We start from the raw sequence: 21304 nt of genomic DNA on the forward strand, positions 1-21304 counted from the left end.
AGTAGGGAAGAGTCTAGAAAGGGTTTTTTGGGGATCATAGTAGTAGTATGGGGTTTGGGATGAATGAGAGAGCGAAGGTAGAGATCTATTGATAGAAGTATATAGTGAGAAATAGGGTAGTGCATTGGAAAGAGTATTAAAAAGAGGTTTGAGAGGAGTCAGAGTTGAGGAGGGGGATATATAGCGAGGTATAGGGTGATATATAGGGTAGTGCAGTGAATATGCTGAATTTAAAGAAAAGTTAGAAATATATTGATCCAAAAGTACATGGAAGGTATATAGATGCATAAAGGAAGTAAGTATATGTAGATTAAAGATCCGGCTTTCAAGTGTTTTTGTACTTTAAAATGTATTTTATTTATATGTTTATCAATATATATATTTTTTTTGTAATGCAATAGTGAAGCAATTGTAGATAAATAGTTCTGATAAAAGATTTACTTATTTATGCAGTCACTTATTTACATGTTAAAAACATAGAATAATATACCTATCAGTATTATGTACATTTGTTTTGCAGAACTATTTTTTTAACATAATTATTCTACATGTTTATACAAAGCAATACACACATAAAGGTATATATCTATAGTACAAATAAATGCTTATATAAAGAGGGATATGCTGTATATTTCTGTTTGCGTATGGTGCTTATGTGGGGAAGAGCCAATTCTTGAGTCGTTTTCTGAAGATAAGGTGGTTATCTATGGATCTTATGTTGGGGGGGGGGGGGGACAGAGTTCTGTAGTTTGGCTGCTTGAACAGAGAAGGATGTGCCACCCATGTTTTTTTTTCTTTTTTCTTGGGATTTTGAGGCGAGGTGTCACTTTAGGGTGGAGGTTCCTTTGTTGAATGTGTTTGGTGATTTTATTCCTGATGAAGAGCAGTCCCGTTCCATTTATCGCTTTGTGGGTGATACAAAGCAACTTCAACATGGATCTTCTGGCAACTGGTAGCCAATGCAGGGGAGCTGTGGTCTTGCTGTTTTATATATAAGGGTAGTCTGGCAGACGAGTTCTGAATCCGTGGTAGTCTTTTCATGGTCATTCAAGGTGATCCATGTTAGAGGCTATTGACGTAATCGAGTTTTGGACAGAACAAGAGAGATGGTAGTTTGGACCTTGTGTGGAAATCCCAAATGGGGGAAGATTAGTTTCAGAGTTTTTAAAGAAACAAAGATTGATCTTGCTTGTTTGTCCAATTGAGCATTCATCAATACATTGGAGTCCAAGGTCATTCCGAGGTTTCGTAATTCCTTCCATACTTTAGGTGGTGTTCTCAGATCATCAGGTTAGGCGGCGAACGAATCATAATGTTTACATTCACCACACGTGAGTATTTCTGTTTTGGAAGCATTTAATTTGATATAGCTCCATATCATCCATTTATCCACAACTCTGAGACAACTAAAAATAGGCGAGTTTTCAATTTCTTTGGGGCATTCCAGTTGAAGGAGTATTTGCGTGTGATCTGCTTATGGATGTATGTTGTCCATAACGGGCAATAGATTCTGCCTGTAGCCTTTGAAACGCAGTCACCGGCAGCTGATTTAAATGCAATGTAGACCTGCTATCATACTCGGAGTTACGTATCCACTAAATACTACATTTAACATTATTAAATGCGAAACTGCCTGTTTCATATACAATGTCACACATTTGAGTTGCACTGCTAAAATTTTTAATACTGAATCCCTCACTTTTTCTGTACAATACCATAAAAACACGTCATCAGATGAGAACCACTCACTTGGCACTCGGAGCAGTTTGTTTTAGTGAAGGTTTTTTTAGTAGAATATTTTTTAAAAAGTAATGCGAAGAAAAAGATAAACAATTAAATTGTAGCGATGGACTTAAAAATGTTCTCAAATATTGTTATAGTGGGCAGTGGCAGTACCGTCCTAAGGTATATATCAGTCTCAATTATCATTTTTAGTCACTATCCAAGTTATAGCCTCATTCACAAAATAAACAAGAGTAACAAGAGGAATGCCTGGCTATCCTGCTGGAACTCACAGCAAGCAGACATGTTTGCTAGGAAGGGATTTTAGTTGCCGAAAGTGACTTCAATTAAGATCCACAGGTATCCATTGTAAAGAAAATACAGCACCCTTATTTGTGGGATTCAAAACCGGAAACTGATCCTTGGGAATGTTGGTAAAGTGGACCACTGCAAACACAAGGAGATGATGGACGGAGTGCTGAAAGTTTTCAAACACTCACCCCCAGTGGACCACTGTCCTACCTTTACAAAAGAGGAAGGTGATAGAAATTCCATGAGGAATACACTGCTTTCCAATAACAATTCTGGAATCGCTTAATAGGAAACGGAGCCATCTGAAAGAAAAGCAGGAAAAGTGTGTGTCTACTTTAAGCTTTTATATTGAGAACAATGTGTGCTGTACCCTTTGTATTCCTTCTGAGTCGGAGACCCCGCCATCCACAATGTTGGCGCCAAATTTGTAACAGTCTGCTGGATGGACGCATCCTAACAAAAGTGATTTTGCTTGCTTCGTTAATCCTAGCTCGCACTACCATGATGGATCACCAAGAATTTCAAAGATGGGTGACTTCCAAAAACTGCTTTTAAATTAGGTTTTAAAAATTGCACATTAGCTGTAACTTTGTACCAATTTCCACACAGTCTTTAATCTGCCACCATTTAGCAGTCAAATGTCAAGTTAAAGTAGTGAACATCTTCTACACATAAAGTGCCAAATTTAAGATCATGTTGAACAAAGCAGGGCCAGATTGTAGCCTGAGGCTTACAAATCCTTCACTGGACACAAATGGATCAGGTTGTCACTCACGCACAACCAATAGGATACTGGCTAAACGATACTGCAAGAATAATTGTCCAGATAAAATAAAGGCATGGAAAATTATATGCTGAGGCTGCTCCTGTATATGTAATTGTTTTCATAGGTTAAGATCTTCCTAGCAGATCATTCCCTGATCCAAGCTATCTCAACGCCGACTCACTCAAAGGGTGCCACTCTTGATTGGATCCTCTCTAAACAAAATACGATTGAATCGCTCTCGGTTACTCCTTGTGACTGGTCAGACCATCACATTATCACCTTTCCAAATTCCATCAGCTTACAAGAAAACTTTCTCGCAACAAAGCAAGCAGAAACATTAGATAAGAGACACAAAAAGCACTGATTGGAACAATCTTGCCTCCCACTGTGAGAAGGCTCCCCCAATAACGTGTCAGACGTCAATGACCTCACCGCTCACTACAACTCCTCAATGACCAAAGTCTTCGACCAAGCTGCTCCACCAAAACTCAAAAGAATTCCGGACAAAGACAAAAACCCACGGTTCAGCAGAGCCTTGAATGAAGAGAGACGCAAACTTAGATCAACGGAACGGAAATGGAGGCAACATCCCTTCCCCCATCATCTTAAACTTCTCAGGAAATCGAGAAATTCCTACAATAAAAGTATCCTAAAAGGACTTTTTCAGATCAGAACTAGACGAGGCCAAAAATAGACCAAAGAAACTCTTTGAAATTCTGAAGCAACAAAGAGTTTCTTTGGTCTATTTTTGGCTGGCGGCAAGGAGAGATCCGGCATCACAACCAGCAAGCCACTATCGCATCTCCTACAAACAGGGAGAGTTCCGGAGCTCCTGGCAGGCAAGTGTTCGTCTGGCAACCATGTTACGGAGACTCTACTCTCCGCGATAACAGATAGTAACATTGTTACATCTAGTTCTGCTGCTCCTTTAACAGACATTGTCTTGTTGGTAGCAGACAAGGATTGCGATGTCAGCGTGCCTGCCGCAAGTAGCAGAGAGGGCGCGGAGGGCTCGCAACCTGAGTCTTTGTCTTTGTCTTTGCCTTTGCCATCAGTACAGCATGATGAGGGGGCTAGCAGACAAGAGGGAGAGGTAACGGAGCTCACATCTTCCGACTCGAGACAAGGCATAGAAGTTGGTGAGCATAACGTGGCTGCGATAGCTGGTGGGAGTCAGACTCTTGTTTTAGAAGGCAGCGTCACAGAAGAAGGGGAAGGCGACAGCGAAGCTAATGATTCGGCTTCATTTGACTATATTGAAGAACCAGCAGAGTACCCAGTGCAGATGGGGAGCAAGTTGTTGTTGACCGGTAAAAAGGCCAAAGGGAAAGTTAAGAATAAATCCAAGAAAAGTACACTCCACCTACATAATGTGCCTCCAATAGGGAAAGCTATTTCTGATAATAGCCCCCTTAGGAAGTGGGTGCAAGCTAAAGGTGGAGTGCGAAACATTGCATTAAGACTCTCAGGTGTTAACGGCAATGGGGTTAATTCACCAATACCTCGTTCTGGTGGTCTGATATCAGAAGCTAATTCCGGGCACGGTGTCCCAGGAGGAGCACAGCCTAAATCCCTAAGCCACAATGATGCGTATTCCCCAAAAGAAACCCAGTCCCAAGTTGCTCAGGAGATGGCCTTATCTGAGGCAGGAACTGCTGGCTGTCATGAGGGAGTAGCGCCATCACTCTCTTTGATTTTACAGTCTTTAGCTGAGCAAAGACAAGAGGCGCAGTTGCACTATACACAGGTCAGAGAGGACAATAACAAAATCCAACAATCCCTGCGGGAAATGACGGATAAAATTAGCGGGTTAACTCAAGATTTAACTGAATTACAGCAGAGAGTTTCCGCAACCGAAGACCTATCGGCACTTACAGATGTCTCTGCCAGAAAGCATGAGGGACAGATCTCGGATATGCAAATTAAGTTGGAGGATATTGAAAATCGCCAGCGAAGACAGAACCTTGGACTTTTTGGTATATCAGAAGGAGCGGAGGGGTCAGACCCGAGGGGGTTCTTGGTTAAGTTATTTCAAAAAGCTTTCCCTCATCTCTCTGATTGGGACTGGGACTCTCAACTCCAAAGGGTCCATAGACTGCCGTTAACTCAGAGGAATAAGGGAGGGCAATATCCTCGCCCTTTTTTGATCTACTTTGGGAACTTTTTATTAAGACAAGCAGTGTCAACAAAAGCACGACCTAATGCTCCAGTCTTAGTAGACTCTTTTTCTGTTTTTTGTCAGATCAGATTTGAGTAAGGCTACAATGGACAGACGTTGGAGACTGCGCCAATTTATCGATCCTATAAAAGCTCTCGGCGCTCAGGCTTTTTTACAAGAACCTGCACGTCTGAAAGTTCTTAAGAGTAGTCATACCTATATTTTTTTGGAAGAAAAGGAAACAAGTGCGGCAATAGCCAAATGGCGGGCCGAAGCTGCCGAACAGGGATAGAAGGGATAGAAGGGGGGTCTGCTCTATGGCGACTGTGAACTCTGGTTCTTCTTCTCTCGTTTACCTCCCTTTTTTTTTCTTGCAGTATTTGTAGAAACTTGTAGAAACTTGTAGAAACTGTGAATTATGATTTAGGATTATGATTATGACTATCATTATAATTAGAAACAAGGGAGGGTAGGGCTGACCTACTGGGCTGTGGCTCTGTAGCGCTGCCATTTCCAGCGGCAGCTGTTAATAAGGGGGGGGGGTTCTTCTAGGAGACGGGGTGTGGTGTCACCCTTAGATTTGATTCATGTTTGGTGAGGGTCAGGGAGGGTGCATGAGGTTAAAGGGGGGGAGAAAATCGTCATCATTGGGGCACTATGGTTTTAAAGAATGGGGAAGGTTTTTCTTAGTTTTGCGTAGTATAAATAATAAACTATATGTCATAGCTCATTCAATTTTCTTGACAATTATTATTGCAGGAGGAGGATTAACACAAAAGATAAAACTTAATCATGAATTGGATCAGGTGTCTGGCCTGTAATGTCGCTGGCTTTAATAGTACAGTTAAACGAAGGCTGGTCCGGGAGGAGCTACGAATGTATCAGTCTCAATTAGTGGTCCTGACAGAAACACATTTGTCTTATAAAGACCGGAATTTATTGGCGGATCTGGGGTTAGATGTAATCATTAGTACTACTCAAACTGTATCTATCAAAGGAGTAGCTATCTTAAAAGATAAAAAGTTTGCTTGCGAAGTTATCAACAAACAGGCAGATCAAAGGGGCCGCTGGGCAATAGCTCAGCTGATTATAGGGCGTAAGAAATATGTGATATGTGCCGTATATGGCCCTAATGTTGACGATCCTGATATCTTCGAATTCCTCAATCTGGAATTATTAAACTGGGAGGGGGAAAAATTAATCTTGGGGAATTTCAACTGCGTCATAGATTATCATATAGACTCTACGGGGAATAGGCGCAACTTAAGAATGTGTAAAACTCGCAGAGCAATCATACAAATGATGAGGCTTCAGTCCATTAAGGACGCCTGGAGACATATATATCCTTTAATACCGGGCTATACTTACTATTCGGCTCCTCATAAGTCATACTCCAGGATTGACATGGCCCTGGTGTCTGATAGCGTACTCATAGCATCAAAAATGGAAATATGTCCCCGGGTGACCTCCGACCACAACCCTATTATTTTCTCTTTTCAGGTTAAAATCGAAGATAAGGAGATCAGGCAATTCTCCTTCCCCAGGTACTTGCTGACTGATACTGAATATCTGCTGAGTACTAAACAGCAATTAGAGGAATTTTTTAGAATAAATATAGGTTCCGCATCCCCAATAATTGTTTGGGATGCTATGAAAGCGTTTGTCCGCGGCATTACACAGAAATATATTCTCTTACAGAATAAAAAACGAAAAAGCGAAATGGGGAATTTATTACTTAATTTGCGTAACATTGAGAGAGAACATGTGAAGGTAGTTAAGAGCAAGGATTTAAAGGCTCAGGAAAGTATGCTTCTTTCTTTAATTGATGCAAGAGTCGCAGTTAAAAAAAATTTAAGAGAAAAAATGGCCGCAAACTACAGTAAGCATCGGTTAGAGAAGTATGAGTATGGGGAGCATATAGGACATGTATTGGCATATCAGACTGCAGAGGCAAAAGCTAGAACTAAGATTGATGCTATTAAGGGAACAAATGGGATACTGTATACAGAAACATCGGATATCCTAGATCAGTTCTTGCAGTTCTATCAACAGTTATATTCTCTGACATGGCCCTCTAACCAAGATGAGATACTAGGTTATATTAATAACTGCGGCCTTCAGCCTGCAGACAACGAGAAAATTACTACATTAGAAGAAACGGTTTTGTCAGAAGAAGTCAAATCTGCATTGTCATCACTGCCTAATGGGAAAGCGGCTGGTTTTGACTCGTTACCATTAGAGTTGTATAAATCTTTCAAACAGATTATACTTCTACCTCTCATTAGTGTGATCCAATATGTAGCTATTAATGGTGAGGTGCCGGCATCATGGAATAAGACACAGATTGTGTTCTTCTTAAAAAAGGGCAAACCACCAACTGAATGTGGCTCATACCGGCCAATTTCTCTTATTAACGCGGACGCGAAGATATTTTCTAAGATCTTGGCAAATCGTTTAGCCCCGCTCATGACGGACTTAGTTTCTAAAAGTCAACACGGATTCATATTAGGGAGGGATACTACTGCCCACGTTAACATGGCTATTAGCTCATTCGACTATGCAGAGCAAAAGAAAATTGATTTTGGTATGATCTTATTAGATGCTGAAAAAGCATTCGATCGTGTCAGATGGGAATTTCTATGGGCTATTCTATCAAAGATAGGTATCGGTAAACAGTTCCAGTCCTGTGTAAAAGCTTTATACAGTAACCCACAAGCTAATCTTTTTTATATGGGTTCTAGGTCAGTATCATTCAGGATATTGTGCGGGACCAGGCAAGGTTGTCCGCTGTCTCCATTACTTTTTGCTCTATATATAGAGCCATTTTTACGTATCCTTCAATCTTGTGCATATATTGATCCGTTGGTTTCCGGCACCTCTCAACTTAAGCTCACAGCATATGCTGACGACATAGCGGTTTATGCTACTAACCCAAGAGAGGCCGTGAATAAGATTAAAGACGAAGCTGAGAAATACGGCAATGTTTCAGGGTACAAGCTGAATGTGAACAAAACTCAAGTACTTACTACAGCAGGGATTCAAAATGCTATGCCTGGGGCGTGCACTACTGTAACCTATCTGGGGGTAAAAATAACTGCTAATGTTAAACAGATCATAGACATCAATTATCTACCACTCTTGCAGGCAACTACTAAGCTGTTTAAATTTTGGCACAGGCTTCCTTTGGGATTACTGGGTAGATCTAACTTAATGAAAATACTTCCCAAATTTCTATATTTGTTTCGTTCCATCCCGTTGAAAATCCCCAACAATTTGTTCAAAAAACTTGAGGGCATATGTAGTAGCTTTCTATGGGGTTATAAAAAACCTAGGAGAGCAATTGAGCTACTTAAATCTTCGTATGAACAAGGAGGATTGGGTTTCCCGGATTTTAAAATATATTTCTGGGCTTCATTTATTGGTCGTTTTCGTTGCTTGTTGGGTTTGGACCAGTCCAACACATTATTTAAGCTTATCTTAGGTAATCAGAGGCACATGTTTTTGTATGGAATAAATGATCCAAATTATTTTAAGAGAGTCAAGTTTAAGACTTTGAGGGATATCGTGGCTATATGGAGAGATATGTCTCTTAAGCGTAAGCTACCCAAAATCCATACTAAATTTCCATTGTGGGGGAACCCATTGCTCCCTAAGATTTTTCAGGATCAGGCAGGCAAATCTTGGAGTCAATATGGGATCTCATATTTGGGCGAAATTTATAATGAGACAGGAATCATGCCATTTGAAAATCTGCGTATAAGGTATAAGCTACCGGTAAATTTTTTTTTCAAATATTTGCAAATAAGAGACTATTTAACTACAAGTTTTGCCACAATTGAGTTCACTCAGTCAAATGTTTGGGATTGTATATATGGAGGAAAGACCAAGTCTCTAATAGGTATGATGTACATTCATTTATCTAGCTTTAAACTAGACGGTAGCATAAAATTAGCCGAACGTTGGAGTCAAACTCTGGGTATAGTGGTCTCCCCTAGTATGATCAAACAAGCACTAGCTAATGTAAAGGACTCGGTGCACTCTGTTAACTTGCAACTGCAGCAATTACGTATTACTTGTATGCTATATTACACACCGGCTAGAATCGCAAAATGGGATCCAGGCAGTATGATGGGAGATAAAAAATACTGCCCTAAATGCGGATTGTATGCTGCCGACTTGCTACATATGTTTATTTCATGCCCTTCACTGACGGTCTTTTGGCAGAAAATTGAACAGTTACTTCAGTTAAAACTTGGCCTGAATCAACCATTGACTGATCTTGAAATTATGCTGGGCTGCAAAGAAAATAATTCAGGTTTAGCACGTCTCTTTTCAATCTTAATGGCGGCTGCTAGATTAGCTATTGCTAGGGCTTGGATTTCTCCCACACCTCCTCAGGCTGAGGATTTTTGGTTGATAATTAAAGAAACTTATGGTTTAGAGGCTGCCCTGGCAAATACAAGGGGACTTCGCTCCCTGGTCAAATTAGAAGCACTTTGGCGACCAATGTCCTTTTGATTATATATTACATATTCTATATCGACTCTGTGATTATGTAATTTGAGATGTAAAGGTTTTTCAGTGCCCTCGTGATCATAATACTCTTTATCATTTGGCGATCATCTCAATCTGTGTTTATATGGTCCTTCATGATTATCTGCTTACTTTATTATTGTTGCTTTCCTTCTCCATATGTCATATGTTACCTATTTACTTATTTACTTCCCCTTCTCTTCTCTTTTTCTCTCTTTTTTGAATATATCATATGGTTGATGTATATTTTTATATATGCTTTTGTCTTACTGTATTTTTGTGCCTACTATGATGATGAAAATAAAAATATAAAAAAAAAAAAAAAAAGAAATTCTGAAGCAACAATCTAACAAATTAGCCAAATCTTCACTCCTAACATCGAAATCACAGTTGAGCAGTGTAGAATTTTCCTCATTTTTCACAGCTAAAACAAACTCCCTCCAACTCTAGCTTAGTACGGCGGCAATCAACTCAACCACCCCAAAGAGCAGTCAAGCCGAAAATCCTGTACTACCTGAGCTACCGCTGCCCAAAAATAACTCTTACTGGTCCTCTTTCAAACTCTACGATCTCAATGACATCACCAATATTCTAGCGACTACCAAACTCAACAACCACTTCAACAACCCTGTCCCCTCAAATTGCTTACCCCACCTCTTCCATATCATCTCACCTCTCCGGACCAAAATCATCAATTCCTAGCTAACACAAGGACACATCCCGGATTGCCTAAAAACAGGCCAAGTCACCCCTATCCTAAAAAAACAAACAGCAGACAACTCCGACCCCAACGGCTTCCGACCAATAACCAACATTCCCATGCTAGCCAAGGTCCTGGAAAAATGTGTTCAGCAACAACTGAACCAACACATCTCGAACTTCAATCTACTGAACATCCACCAATCGGGTTTCAGACCTGGACATAGCACAGAAACAACGTGCACATAGTAGATGACGCCCTTCAAGCCCTTGACCACAACAAAACCTGCCTGCTAGTTTTACTCGACCTCTCATCATCCTTCGATACGGTCAATCACGACAAACTACTAAGGAGACTAGAAAACAGGATGGGTTTATCTGGTAAAGTCCTTCATTGGTTCAAATCCTTCCTGGAAAACAGAACACAATCTTACATGATCAACAGCAATCTCTCTGTTTCCTCTCCTAACCTACTAGGAGTTCCTCAAGGCTCCACCCTATCTCCCATGCTATTCAACTTATTCGTCGATCCACTCACCGAGCTCCTAAAGCAGGCGAACATCTCCTTCCACATGTACGCGGATGACACCCAACTGTACATCAAGATCTCTATCGAAGAGATAAGGACAATGAATCTAGTTCTCGAATAGACAGTCCAATGGCTATCGTCCAACTTCCTCAAGCTAAACTCTCAAAACACAGAGTTTCTCTTAATCTCTCTCCCCCCCCCCCCCCGCCCCCCTAATAACTCCACTGAGACAAAGGAGTGGATCAAAATTATCACTGCGTTGAATTGCACTCCGATTTTGGTAGACTCCTCCATATCACTTGGAATCCCTCTGGATTAGAAACTTAACATGCAAAGTTACATCAACCTGTTGGCTAAAAATACCCGCTTCCACCTGAGCTATCTCAGAAAAATGAAACCATTTCTCGAAGACTCTGACCTCAAAACTGCAGTCCAGTCCTTAGTTATCTCAAGGCTTGAATACGGAGGTACCACCCTCGCAGGGCTTCCCAAAATCTCAACCGCCCCTCTAAAAGCCTGTCTCAATGCCGCAGCATGACTCATAACAGGTTCCTAGGAAATATGACCACATATCGCCACACCTGAAATCACTCAACTGGCTACCCTACGAAGCTCGAATCCACCTAAAAATGGCTTGCATCACCCACAAGGCGCTACACCACAACACCCCCAGTACCTTGCCCAAAAACTTATCTTATCTGGATTAAAAAAGACATTCAAAGAGCGCAGACAATCTACTTCTGAAACCCTCACGTTTCAAGAAGACTAAAACTTCCAACAGAGCATTCTCCGGGGCAGCGCCAAGAATATGGAACTCGCTTCCACCATTCATCCGAAAAATCTCCTCTACTCCTCTCTTCAAAAAGGAAGCAAAATTATTCTTGATGAGCAAGTTCCTACCTTAAATCCACACAATCACAACACCGGATCTGCAACCTCCTAACTACCTCTACTCTCGGGTCACTTGACTGCGAAGTTAAGACCTGCACAAACTTGAATTGTCTTTTACTGCTCAGAACAATTCTCAATGCTGCTATTCTTTGTTACTTTTATATTATGTTTTTTGGTATGCAATGTTCCCCATTGAATGTGTTCACCCTGCTCTTTATGTAAAGCGCTCTGATACCCTAGCTTGGGTCTGGTTCGCGCTCTAGAAAACTCTAAAAATAAATAAATAAAAACGTTGGGCCTGGTTCACAAACCTGTTAAAAGGAATCTACTTCTCCTGCATAAGGACTTTGATTTTGTTGTTCTACTCAATATAGAGACCTTTTACCAAAAAAGGCGGTGATATCGGGTGAAATTAATTTGCATAATCTAGAGCTAAATAAAAATGCCCATGTTGAAAAGGGATACTTGTGGCAAACCATTAGACAAATGCTTATTATCACATTAAGGCCTTCATTGTTGGCTTTGCTAGTTCATAGGAATAAAAGGAGGAAGATTGTCTTCTGTATAAAATACACATAGGAGATAATCGAATGTAAGAAACAGTGTGATAATTGAGTGCCCTTTTCAGATGCAAAATAGTACCTTATGCAGTAGTGGAAGGCAGCATGACACACCAAATAGCCAGAAGCATGACATGAGAGTAAGACTCTTCAGGGTGGAGACAATGTTCACCCTATGTATATTGTAAAGTATTGCTATTAATATGCCTGATAGCTGTGCTTTCAACCCAGCCCTAAAAGCAAAAATGTTGGTGCTGAAAATCAGGTCAATGAGTGTTTTAGAGCACATACTACAATACAGGCACAAAGAAAGTACATTAGAACTTTGACGAAATGTTGGAACTCCGTTCATTCATTTGGGAGTGTGAAATTAGTCCACATTGAAGCTATCTCAAGCTGAAGAAAAAGATATCTTGGTTGGAGCGAATCACCAGGGTTCCTGAATGAGAAAAACCTTTTTGTATGAGGTCTGGTATAGGGGATGGGTTAGCAGTGTTGTGGAGTATACAGCACTGACTCCTATTTAAGTGACCCTCTTGGGGGAAGCACTTACCTTAGTTTGTGTTCTGTTTTATATGATGTGGTAACAACCAGGCCAGAGGCCGCATTACAGAAGCTCCACTGGGGTGCAACAGGCATATGCGCCTGTTTTATGTGCCCCCGGGCAGGCTGGTATTACAGAATGGGCCGCAGATGTTTGTGCACACCCTTTTGTTATACAGATAGTGCTGGCACGCATACAGCACCAGCGCTATCAGAGGGTGTTCCCTCATTTGCATTGTGACGTGGCCCCATGCAAATGAGAGACTCACTTTGCTTCTGCGCGCGAGCCGTATTACCAACGTGGGCGCAGAGGCAAACATGCCTTTAGAAGGCGCACTGAAAGTGTGCTTCAAAATGGTGGCACACTTTCAGTGCGTCTTTTAAATGCTGCCTTCTGAAGGGATTAATGGGGGTCACATGGACACCCCTCGGACATCACGTTGAAGGCAGGTGCAGTAACTCTCTGCACCCACCTTCAAGGGGATCTCTAATCCCTTGCAAATTACCACATGCACAGAGAAACACATAGCAGCTTTTAAACAGCTGCTCTGTATTTCTCATGAATGCGCTACCCTGGGGCCAGCATGAGTTTGCAGCTGCCCCAAAGGCAACTCATTCTCCCTGATTGGGCACACTTTTCATGTTTGCACCCGGCACACCTGCTTTAAGGTGCACCGTGGCGCAAACATGGGAAGTGCGCCCAATCTGTAATACGGGCCCAGGTAGTTTTTTCACCCAGTTGGTGTAGGTCTCAATCTATGCGGCAACAGATGCTTCATGTTCTCGAAATACACGGAGGAGAGGGGTTTGGTTTTACTGGAAAAATGTTTGTTTCATCAATCTCGGCAGTTAATGCCACATTTTGATACGTTACACGGGGTCCATTGCATGGACATATATTCTTACCTTCTCCCCTACAGCTGATCATGATCTAGCTTCTCTTGAGGGTTAGTTGCGAATTCTCACTTGGAATGTGAATAGTTTTCTTGACAAAATGAAAAGGCTAGTGCACCTCAGGGCATCCAAACCTGTCAACCGAGACATTCTATTTCTTCAAGAAATCCATCTTGTAGATAATAATTGTCCAATTTTGTTCTGCCTGACCTTCTTACAGGTATTCCATTCAACGTTTACTAGGTGATCTAGAGGCTTGTATCCCAATTCGCAACCAGTTGCCCCGATAAGTTACTCTGGTATGGTATGAAAATCTGGGGAGATATATGGATGTTGTTGGGCTGCTTCATAGCAAGCCACTGCCTCTGTCTGTGGCTTTTCTGGTAACTGTTGGCCAGCTGCTCGTTCAGCTTCCCCGGGTCCCTGGATCCTGGAGGGGCAGGGGGTGAGACCTGAATATAGTGAATGATTGGAATCCAGACAGATCGGGGGGCTCTATTTGGACAGTTTTTAGACACCCTGGGTATGATGGACATTTGGGGAGCCTTTCACCCAGAAAAGCAAAGGTTTTAGATTTTTCTCCCAGGCTGCAGTTTTCCCAACTCTATTACCTCTTGATGCCAAATTTAGAGATACATAGGGTTATTTATATGCGAATACTGGTGTGTGGCCTCTCAGACCACTCGCTTGTAGAACTACAGATATGGCTAGGCCTTATGGCGCTTAATAGTTGAATGATAAGGAATGTAGAAAACACATAATAGATGTGTTTGATACATACTTTGAGCTCTACAGGCGCTCCATAGACTCCCCCAGATGTACTTTGGAAGGCCATTAAGGCCACACTAAGAAGAAACCTTATCAGCCGTCAGGCAGGAATAATGTGCAGAAAACAGTAAGAGGTTGCAGGTCTGGAAGTTCAACTTCTTAATCTTGAATTTCAATACATAGAATCTCTGTCATGGTCTACACTCAGTCAGTCCCTGCATAAAGACTTTCCTTAAAAAAACATTGATGGATGAGGCGAGGGCTGCATGGCTTGAAGCTCAAAGCTGAATCTTTCAATGAAGTAAGACATTGCACTGGTTGTGCCGCAACACATCTAAGCAAGACTTCATAATACAATTATATGGCGGGTGGGATTTGGTGGTTATGAGCCTGCTATTCCACCCTGTACTCCCTGATGACTCTGCCAACCACAGACACATTGCCTGATTTTATTGCTGATCTCCCAATGAGGGGACAAAAGACAAGAAATATCTCCTCGAAGGAGATGTCACTTGTGAAGAGCTGGTAGAAGCCTTGGGCCCTTACTCCGGGTCCCAGTGAATTCCCACATTCATTTTTCAAACTCTATGCATCAAATCTAGTCAAACCACTCCTCGATCTTGTAATTGTTTCTTAAAAGTTTCAGACTCCTGCCCGACTTGCGCGTGGCATCTGGAATTATGGGTTAATGCACCCTAAACGCAACAGCAGGTGTGTTCACTATGCCCTGACCATTGCAAATAGATTAGAGGCTCTTTCGGATTATGTTTGGCTGATTTTGAAAAGGCCTTTGATTCGGTGGGTTGGAGACCCTTGTACACTTTAAGGAGGGTCAACAGTGGCCACTCCTTCATTAGATATTTCTGATTGTTCTATACAAACCTGTCAGCAAGGTTTAGGGTAGGACTGAAGGTGTCCGAAGTGTTCTAGTGCAATGAGGCACTAGACAAGGTTGTCGTCCTGCTGCTCATCGGTATTGCGATTCAGCCATCAGCAGAAATGTAGATGCCTGAATGAATGGTAGATTCCCGGACGAAAGGGTATGAATGGACAGGGGTGTCACGGACAGAGTAGTGCTGTACACTGATGATGTTTTGGTGTTATTGAGGGCACTGGAAGAGTATGGTCCAAAAGTCCTGCAGATCATCTGTATATTTGGAGCCATGACCGGACTTCACATAAATGGAAGTAAGCTGACAGTATACTCACTTGTTGATCACCTCTAGGACCTTGGTTGGGTCCGTGAATTACAGCTAGCTAGAGATGGTTTCAAATACTTATGGGTCTATGTGACACAGGATGCAAAGATCGCTTGGGACAGGAGCCTACAACCACATATAGACAGATTGCTCAGGCATCCCCCCATTCCTGCCTGAAAAGGCTAGCGATCTTTAAAATGGTGGCCTTGCCCTGCTTATTAAAAGAGCTATAAAACTTTCCCCTTGCAATGCCACATATTTTTTACACAAATCAACTCCTTTTTGAGGGGTTTACTCTGGATTCAGAATTTCCCTAGAAAACCCTAGTGAAAGGCTCTATGTCCACATATGATGAAGTGGCAGTGGCCAAAATGCTACATCCTTTTATAGAGCTCCCCATCTAGTCATTCTCAATGAGTGGTGGCATGACATGCACGTTGATCCACTTTTCGGATGCAAAGTCGGTGATGCATGGAGTTCAAATGTTTCACTCACTATAAAGTGAAAAATTAATCTCGATCTCACCCTCCCGCCACACAGTTGATTATATAATTGTGTAAGAATGCAACACACACATGCCAGGATGTGGTTTAACTTTTGAAAATTGACAGAACTGTAATGTGTGATCCTCATGATATTAAGGAATGTTGTTTAATTCCTATTCTACCGGACGTGCTGTTTGATATCATTCATATCAATTCATACGCAGATGAATGTTTTTGCTTATGAAATGGAAATATAATATTAGCCTTGAGAAATGACTTGCTACAAATTTGCTTTGCACTCTTTCATCAAGATTTTCATCTAAAATCCGTCTTATTCTGCATTGTAGATTCATCTTGTAGTTCCTGCAGACCTGCAGGGCACGGAGCGACAAGTCTCAGAGACTGGATGAGCACAGACAGCATCTGTTGTGAGAAAGATAAATTATCGACGGTTCTTCAGCATCCAGAAGGGGAGTCTAGTGTATCACCTTCGAACTGCATCACTGCTTCTCTTAATTCCTTTCATTTGCCTGTAATGGATCAAGGAAGCATGGTCGACAGAGTGGCACCAAGTACATCATTCTCCACTAACCTCCCAAGGCCCGGTGACCCAGGAGCACCTCCACTTCCAGCAGAGCTACACTCGGAGCCTGAAGAAGTCTGCACCAGCTCCACGGATACAGAGTTTCACCCCTTAAGATCGCGTTCTCTCTCGCCACCATAGCCTATAGCTGTTTTCAAGTGGCCCATGTTGTCTTGAAGCACATCTGTACACGATATCAAAAACTAGTATTTTTGCCTCCTGGTTGGCACAGTTGAAAAAATGGTTGCACGGCATCATGGGACATCTCTCCACTTACTAAATGTTGTTTCTTTTATGGGTGCTTATTTCCTTATTGGTTTAGTTCTCATTTGCAGGTTACCAAGATACAGGATTGGCCTGGTATTGCAGCATTTTTATTCAAGGGGTCTGTAATGCTTGGCAAATAGTGGATTATGGGTCCTCTGGCACATATTCCCAGCACATTGTCATAAGCGCTCAGGGTGTGTATATATCATACGGACTGTCTTTCTTGGACTCCCTTACTGTGTTTTCTTACCAGAGTCACTAACAGAGAAAAACGCTGTGATTGAAGGAATGATGATAATTTTTCAATGTTCATGCTTACAGCCACAACAAACCTCACTTTTAAAGCAAGTAATTCTCAAGAACCAGTTTGTGTCAAATTTGATTGTTTGGAAGTGGAAAATGGGCATGCACCATTCTTATCTTAACTCTCTTATCTGGTTAAAGATGTATTGTCACAAATATGGACAGCTAACCATGTTCGCCTGTAATTACTGTGCTAAAAATATGTCCACTTCATTCTGTATGCTGCAACGGTAACTGTAAATATATGTAATGCTTAAGGTTGATTTGTTTTTTGGATTTTTTTGTTGTTGTTGCCTGCACTCGTCTTGAAAAGCAGTTTCAGCCGAAAGAACATAAAAGGCCTTTATTAGTCAAGGCAGATTAAAACATTGGAATTTTGAGACCTCCATTGAAGGCTCGGGGCTTATAATGGCTGGTGAAAGCCTTCTTTGCCAACATTCCAGTTTCACCCTTTTTAATTCAGAACAATATACCCTCAGTGTGTGGAATGTTCTAATAGCCTTTTAGACCTTCTGCTTCTTGCTATACCAGTTGTTAAAGGCCCTCTCCTTTGTTAAAGGACCTCTCCTGTGGCTCGAGCCTATAACTTGGGCTCAGGACATTTAACAACTGGTATAGTATAGTCCTCGGCAGCGGGCTATAAGGCTGTAATAACAAACTACTGCTAAAATACAGTTGTGTGACAGTAAAACCCATGATGACAGTCCTCTCCGCTCATTTGAATTGACCCTGGGTAACTTTAATGATCATGCCGCTATTTGTTTGACAACCTATGTACAATATGGTGGGTTTCAGTAAGGCGGTAGGAAACTGTGGGTACTGTGGAGGCCTTTAGGAAGAGAGTTCTCAATGCTGCACATTTCAGGAGCACTAATGGGACACTAAATGTTGACATGCGTTCATTGAATCAATTCAGTAAGCTATAAAAACTCACTTTAAATGTCTGTTCTTACATTAAGCCTCTACAAATGTATTATCTAAGAACATCATGCAACCTATAAAAATGCAGTTTTCCTGTGCAATAGTAATGAAAGGTAATAAAGAAAAAGTCCCAGTACCACTTAAAATACTTAAAATGTCTACATCCCTCACGTCATCACATCATTAAACTTCTATTTTATGGGATAGAAGGAACATTCCATACCCTCTTGTAGTCTTGTACTTTGTACCTTGTATGTGCTAGGCTACTAAGCTGTCATCTTGTACCAAACTACCACTGGTAATGGCACACCTTGCTCCGCATAACATTAGCTGGTCTTGGCATTCTTGTTATACAATGTAGTTTGCATCATTCTGACCTTACAAGAAGAGCGGTTCCATTCCCAGGTATTAGTATGCATCTGTTATAATAGTCTCCCTTACAGGGTGGGCGTGAAAGGTAGTAACTTGATTACTTACATGGGCCCAGATAGTGAGTTAGGCCAGTAAGGCTTACTCGTGTTGACTTCATAGGTGTCAGTGGCACTCTTCAGAAGGTTTAAGTTAAACCTGAAAGTCCTCATGAAAGAAGGACTGCAAAAGGAACTGGCTACGAGTTGGTAACTTCTTTTCCAAGACAGGAAAGGGAATGGACTAACTGTGGTGGTGTAGGGAAAGGGCTTTCTCCACAGGGAAAATGTTTTCCCAAGGGAAAAAAACAAAATGGAAAAAAAACAGTGGATTTGCACTGCATGCTCCATTGCCCTTGTCTTTATATCTACAGTGTGTAGATTTCTGCCAGGGTTGGAATGGGAGCCCTTTGGCCATATCACAAGGCATTCCCAGTAGAATGTGCCTGACACAGGTTTCAAGGTGTACTTCTGAGAACGTTTATGAATTTAAAAAAGACCTCATAAAAGTACATTTATGTGGAGCTGTACCTCTCCATCGGTACTTTTATATTTTTTTTTTACCAGGCACTCTTTGTATTGTCTGCTTCCTGCAACATGAAGAGGTTAGATTATGCACAGGTTTTTGTTGAAGGGTTTTGTATGTTCATAGATTTTCTTGTGGGAAATGGTACTAGGCAAACAAATAACTCCACAATCTTGTAGGCTAAGAATGAAAATGTTAAGAATAGATCAATAGCCGAAGTTAATGAATAATCTCTACTCTTACTGGTTGCTCTATTTTCCAAATAAAGGTGAGTGTTGGTACAGCCTTCACATTCTTGTGGATGTAGTCCATTATAATCTCTAGTGACTGCAGGTTGGAGTGAGAAATGCTTACACGCATCACCACTTTAAAATAGTGCCCCTAGAAAAGCAGTGCAGAAAATATGGCGACTTTGTTTTCCCTTCCTCTTTACCTGCTATTTTGCATGTCATGAATGTATGGTTTACCATACAGGTGCCCCAGTAAAATGAAGGCATGATCTTGTACAAAATCTGGTTCACTCTGTTGTGGTCGCAATGATGGACCTCTTTTGTCTGCCGCAGTAACTCAGCTGTGTGCAGCAATGTAACCACCCAAGCTCATGATGGATGGTCCCAGTGGTTAGAATGGATTTGGAGCACAGTCAAACGCTTCCAGAAGATAATCAGTAAGAAACATGCCATGTAGTGATCTCCTGCAGCTCCTCTGGAACCCTGCATAGTCAATGAAATCCAAAATGGATGATATCCTTATTGTGGCAAGATTACCTCAGACCTTTTCTTATGGGGAAGGGGTTTCAATCGATGAGAATGCTGGGTTCTCCTAGCTGCACTGAGCAGTTTCCTTACCAAAGGTTTACAGTTTCTCCTAATCACATATGCAACTGGAGATTCAAGACCCACCTAGCCAAAAAGGTCTTGTGTGCTTGAAAGGAGCAGTTGATGTAGCAAACAGGAAACACATATTTTTTCGTACCTGCTGATGCTGATTGCCGGTATTATATGCCATTTTATTCCAGCCAATACCCCAGTCTCTGTATCCAAATACGTGCTATTCAGCTATGCAAGCCACAAGAATTCTGGAACAGACCTGTGTTCTCTTAAGGGCGGCTTCGGAGGTTACCTCACATGTCACTTGCATGGCATGGTGACATCTGAATTGTGTACATGGCTTACCAAACATTCTAAGATGGCTCATGCACATTTATCTAGTCTTTAAGGACCATTCTGTCAAAGGAAGAGATCTTACGTGTTATTAAAGCAACTCTGTAGTTAAATAAACCAATTCAACAACATGTATTTTAGTTTTTAAATAGATGCCTGTAATTAGTAAAGAATATGGAAAATCTCTGGCCCAATGATTTTTTTTGTGTTGTAGTTGATAATGATGCTGATACCAATGTCAATATGCATTTATTTTGTGGAAAAAGGAGCTTGTAATTTATTAATGCTTTTATTGGAAGGTACATTTCTGCAAACATAAACAGGCAAAACAAAAACACGTTTTACAAAACTTCAGGTTTAATTTTTTAATATTGCTGTTTATTCATTGTATGACTATATATTTTTCCAAATGGTTATTTAGTTGACCTGTAATTGTGAAAATGTTTTATAGTAATCAACTGTATTTTTTCATCTTTTGGGGGTGCAGCGTGATGTAGATGCCAAAATATGATTTGATATAATAGTTACTGTTTCATTCATTCTGTTGTCCATGCATCAGCAGAGATGGATGTATATGTCTTGTTTCCTAGGATTCAAGTTTATAGCATTTTGTTCTCATAAACGTCTCTGTGCTACTTCTGTAGCAGACATATGGACATGCTAATTAGTTAATGGCTTAATAAACAAAGGTTTTTTCCTATAAAACAGTGTTTTAACCCCTAATGTGTAACGTCATTTGATATTCTAAGCAAAGATTAAAAAAAGTGGGTAAACTACTGTTGTGTTAGTTGTATATTAAATTCTAAGAAAGATTGTATGTGCTCTTGTGTAATGTGTGCATACATATGTGTAAACCTAAAATGGTTCATTCACAAGCAGAAAAATAGTATGTATGCGTGTGTAAATACGTATTTTAATATCTAGAGGAAATTATTACTATTGAACAGACCATACATATCCATTAGTGGGAAAAGTCAAATCCTTGTACGTATGGCATTGATGAGTGCAGTGGTCACTTGTAAACTTGCTTCAAGTTCTGCATTAATTCGTCATAACTTGAATAAGCTCTTCTAAT

General features: G+C 41.1%; 1 protein-coding gene across 2 annotated transcripts in view; it reads left to right on the forward strand.

Moving 5' to 3' along the window:
- Positions 1–21003, forward strand: part of BCL10 (BCL10 immune signaling adaptor) — a 219241-nt gene extending 198238 nt beyond the window's left edge. For both annotated transcript variants that reach the window (XM_085602074.1, XM_085602073.1), the window contains exon 3: positions 16407–21003. In XM_085602074.1, coding sequence (XP_085458200.1) covers positions 16407–16783 — 377 coding nt within the window. In that variant the 3' untranslated portion in view covers positions 16784–21003. The remainder of the gene's footprint in view (positions 1–16406) is intronic.
- Positions 21004–21304: the final 301 nt, after the last annotated feature.

The sequence above is a fragment of the Triturus cristatus genome, chromosome 4_2 (assembly GCF_964204655.1).
Source record: "Triturus cristatus chromosome 4_2, aTriCri1.1, whole genome shotgun sequence".
Classification (NCBI taxonomy): Eukaryota; Metazoa; Chordata; class Amphibia; order Caudata; family Salamandridae; genus Triturus; species Triturus cristatus.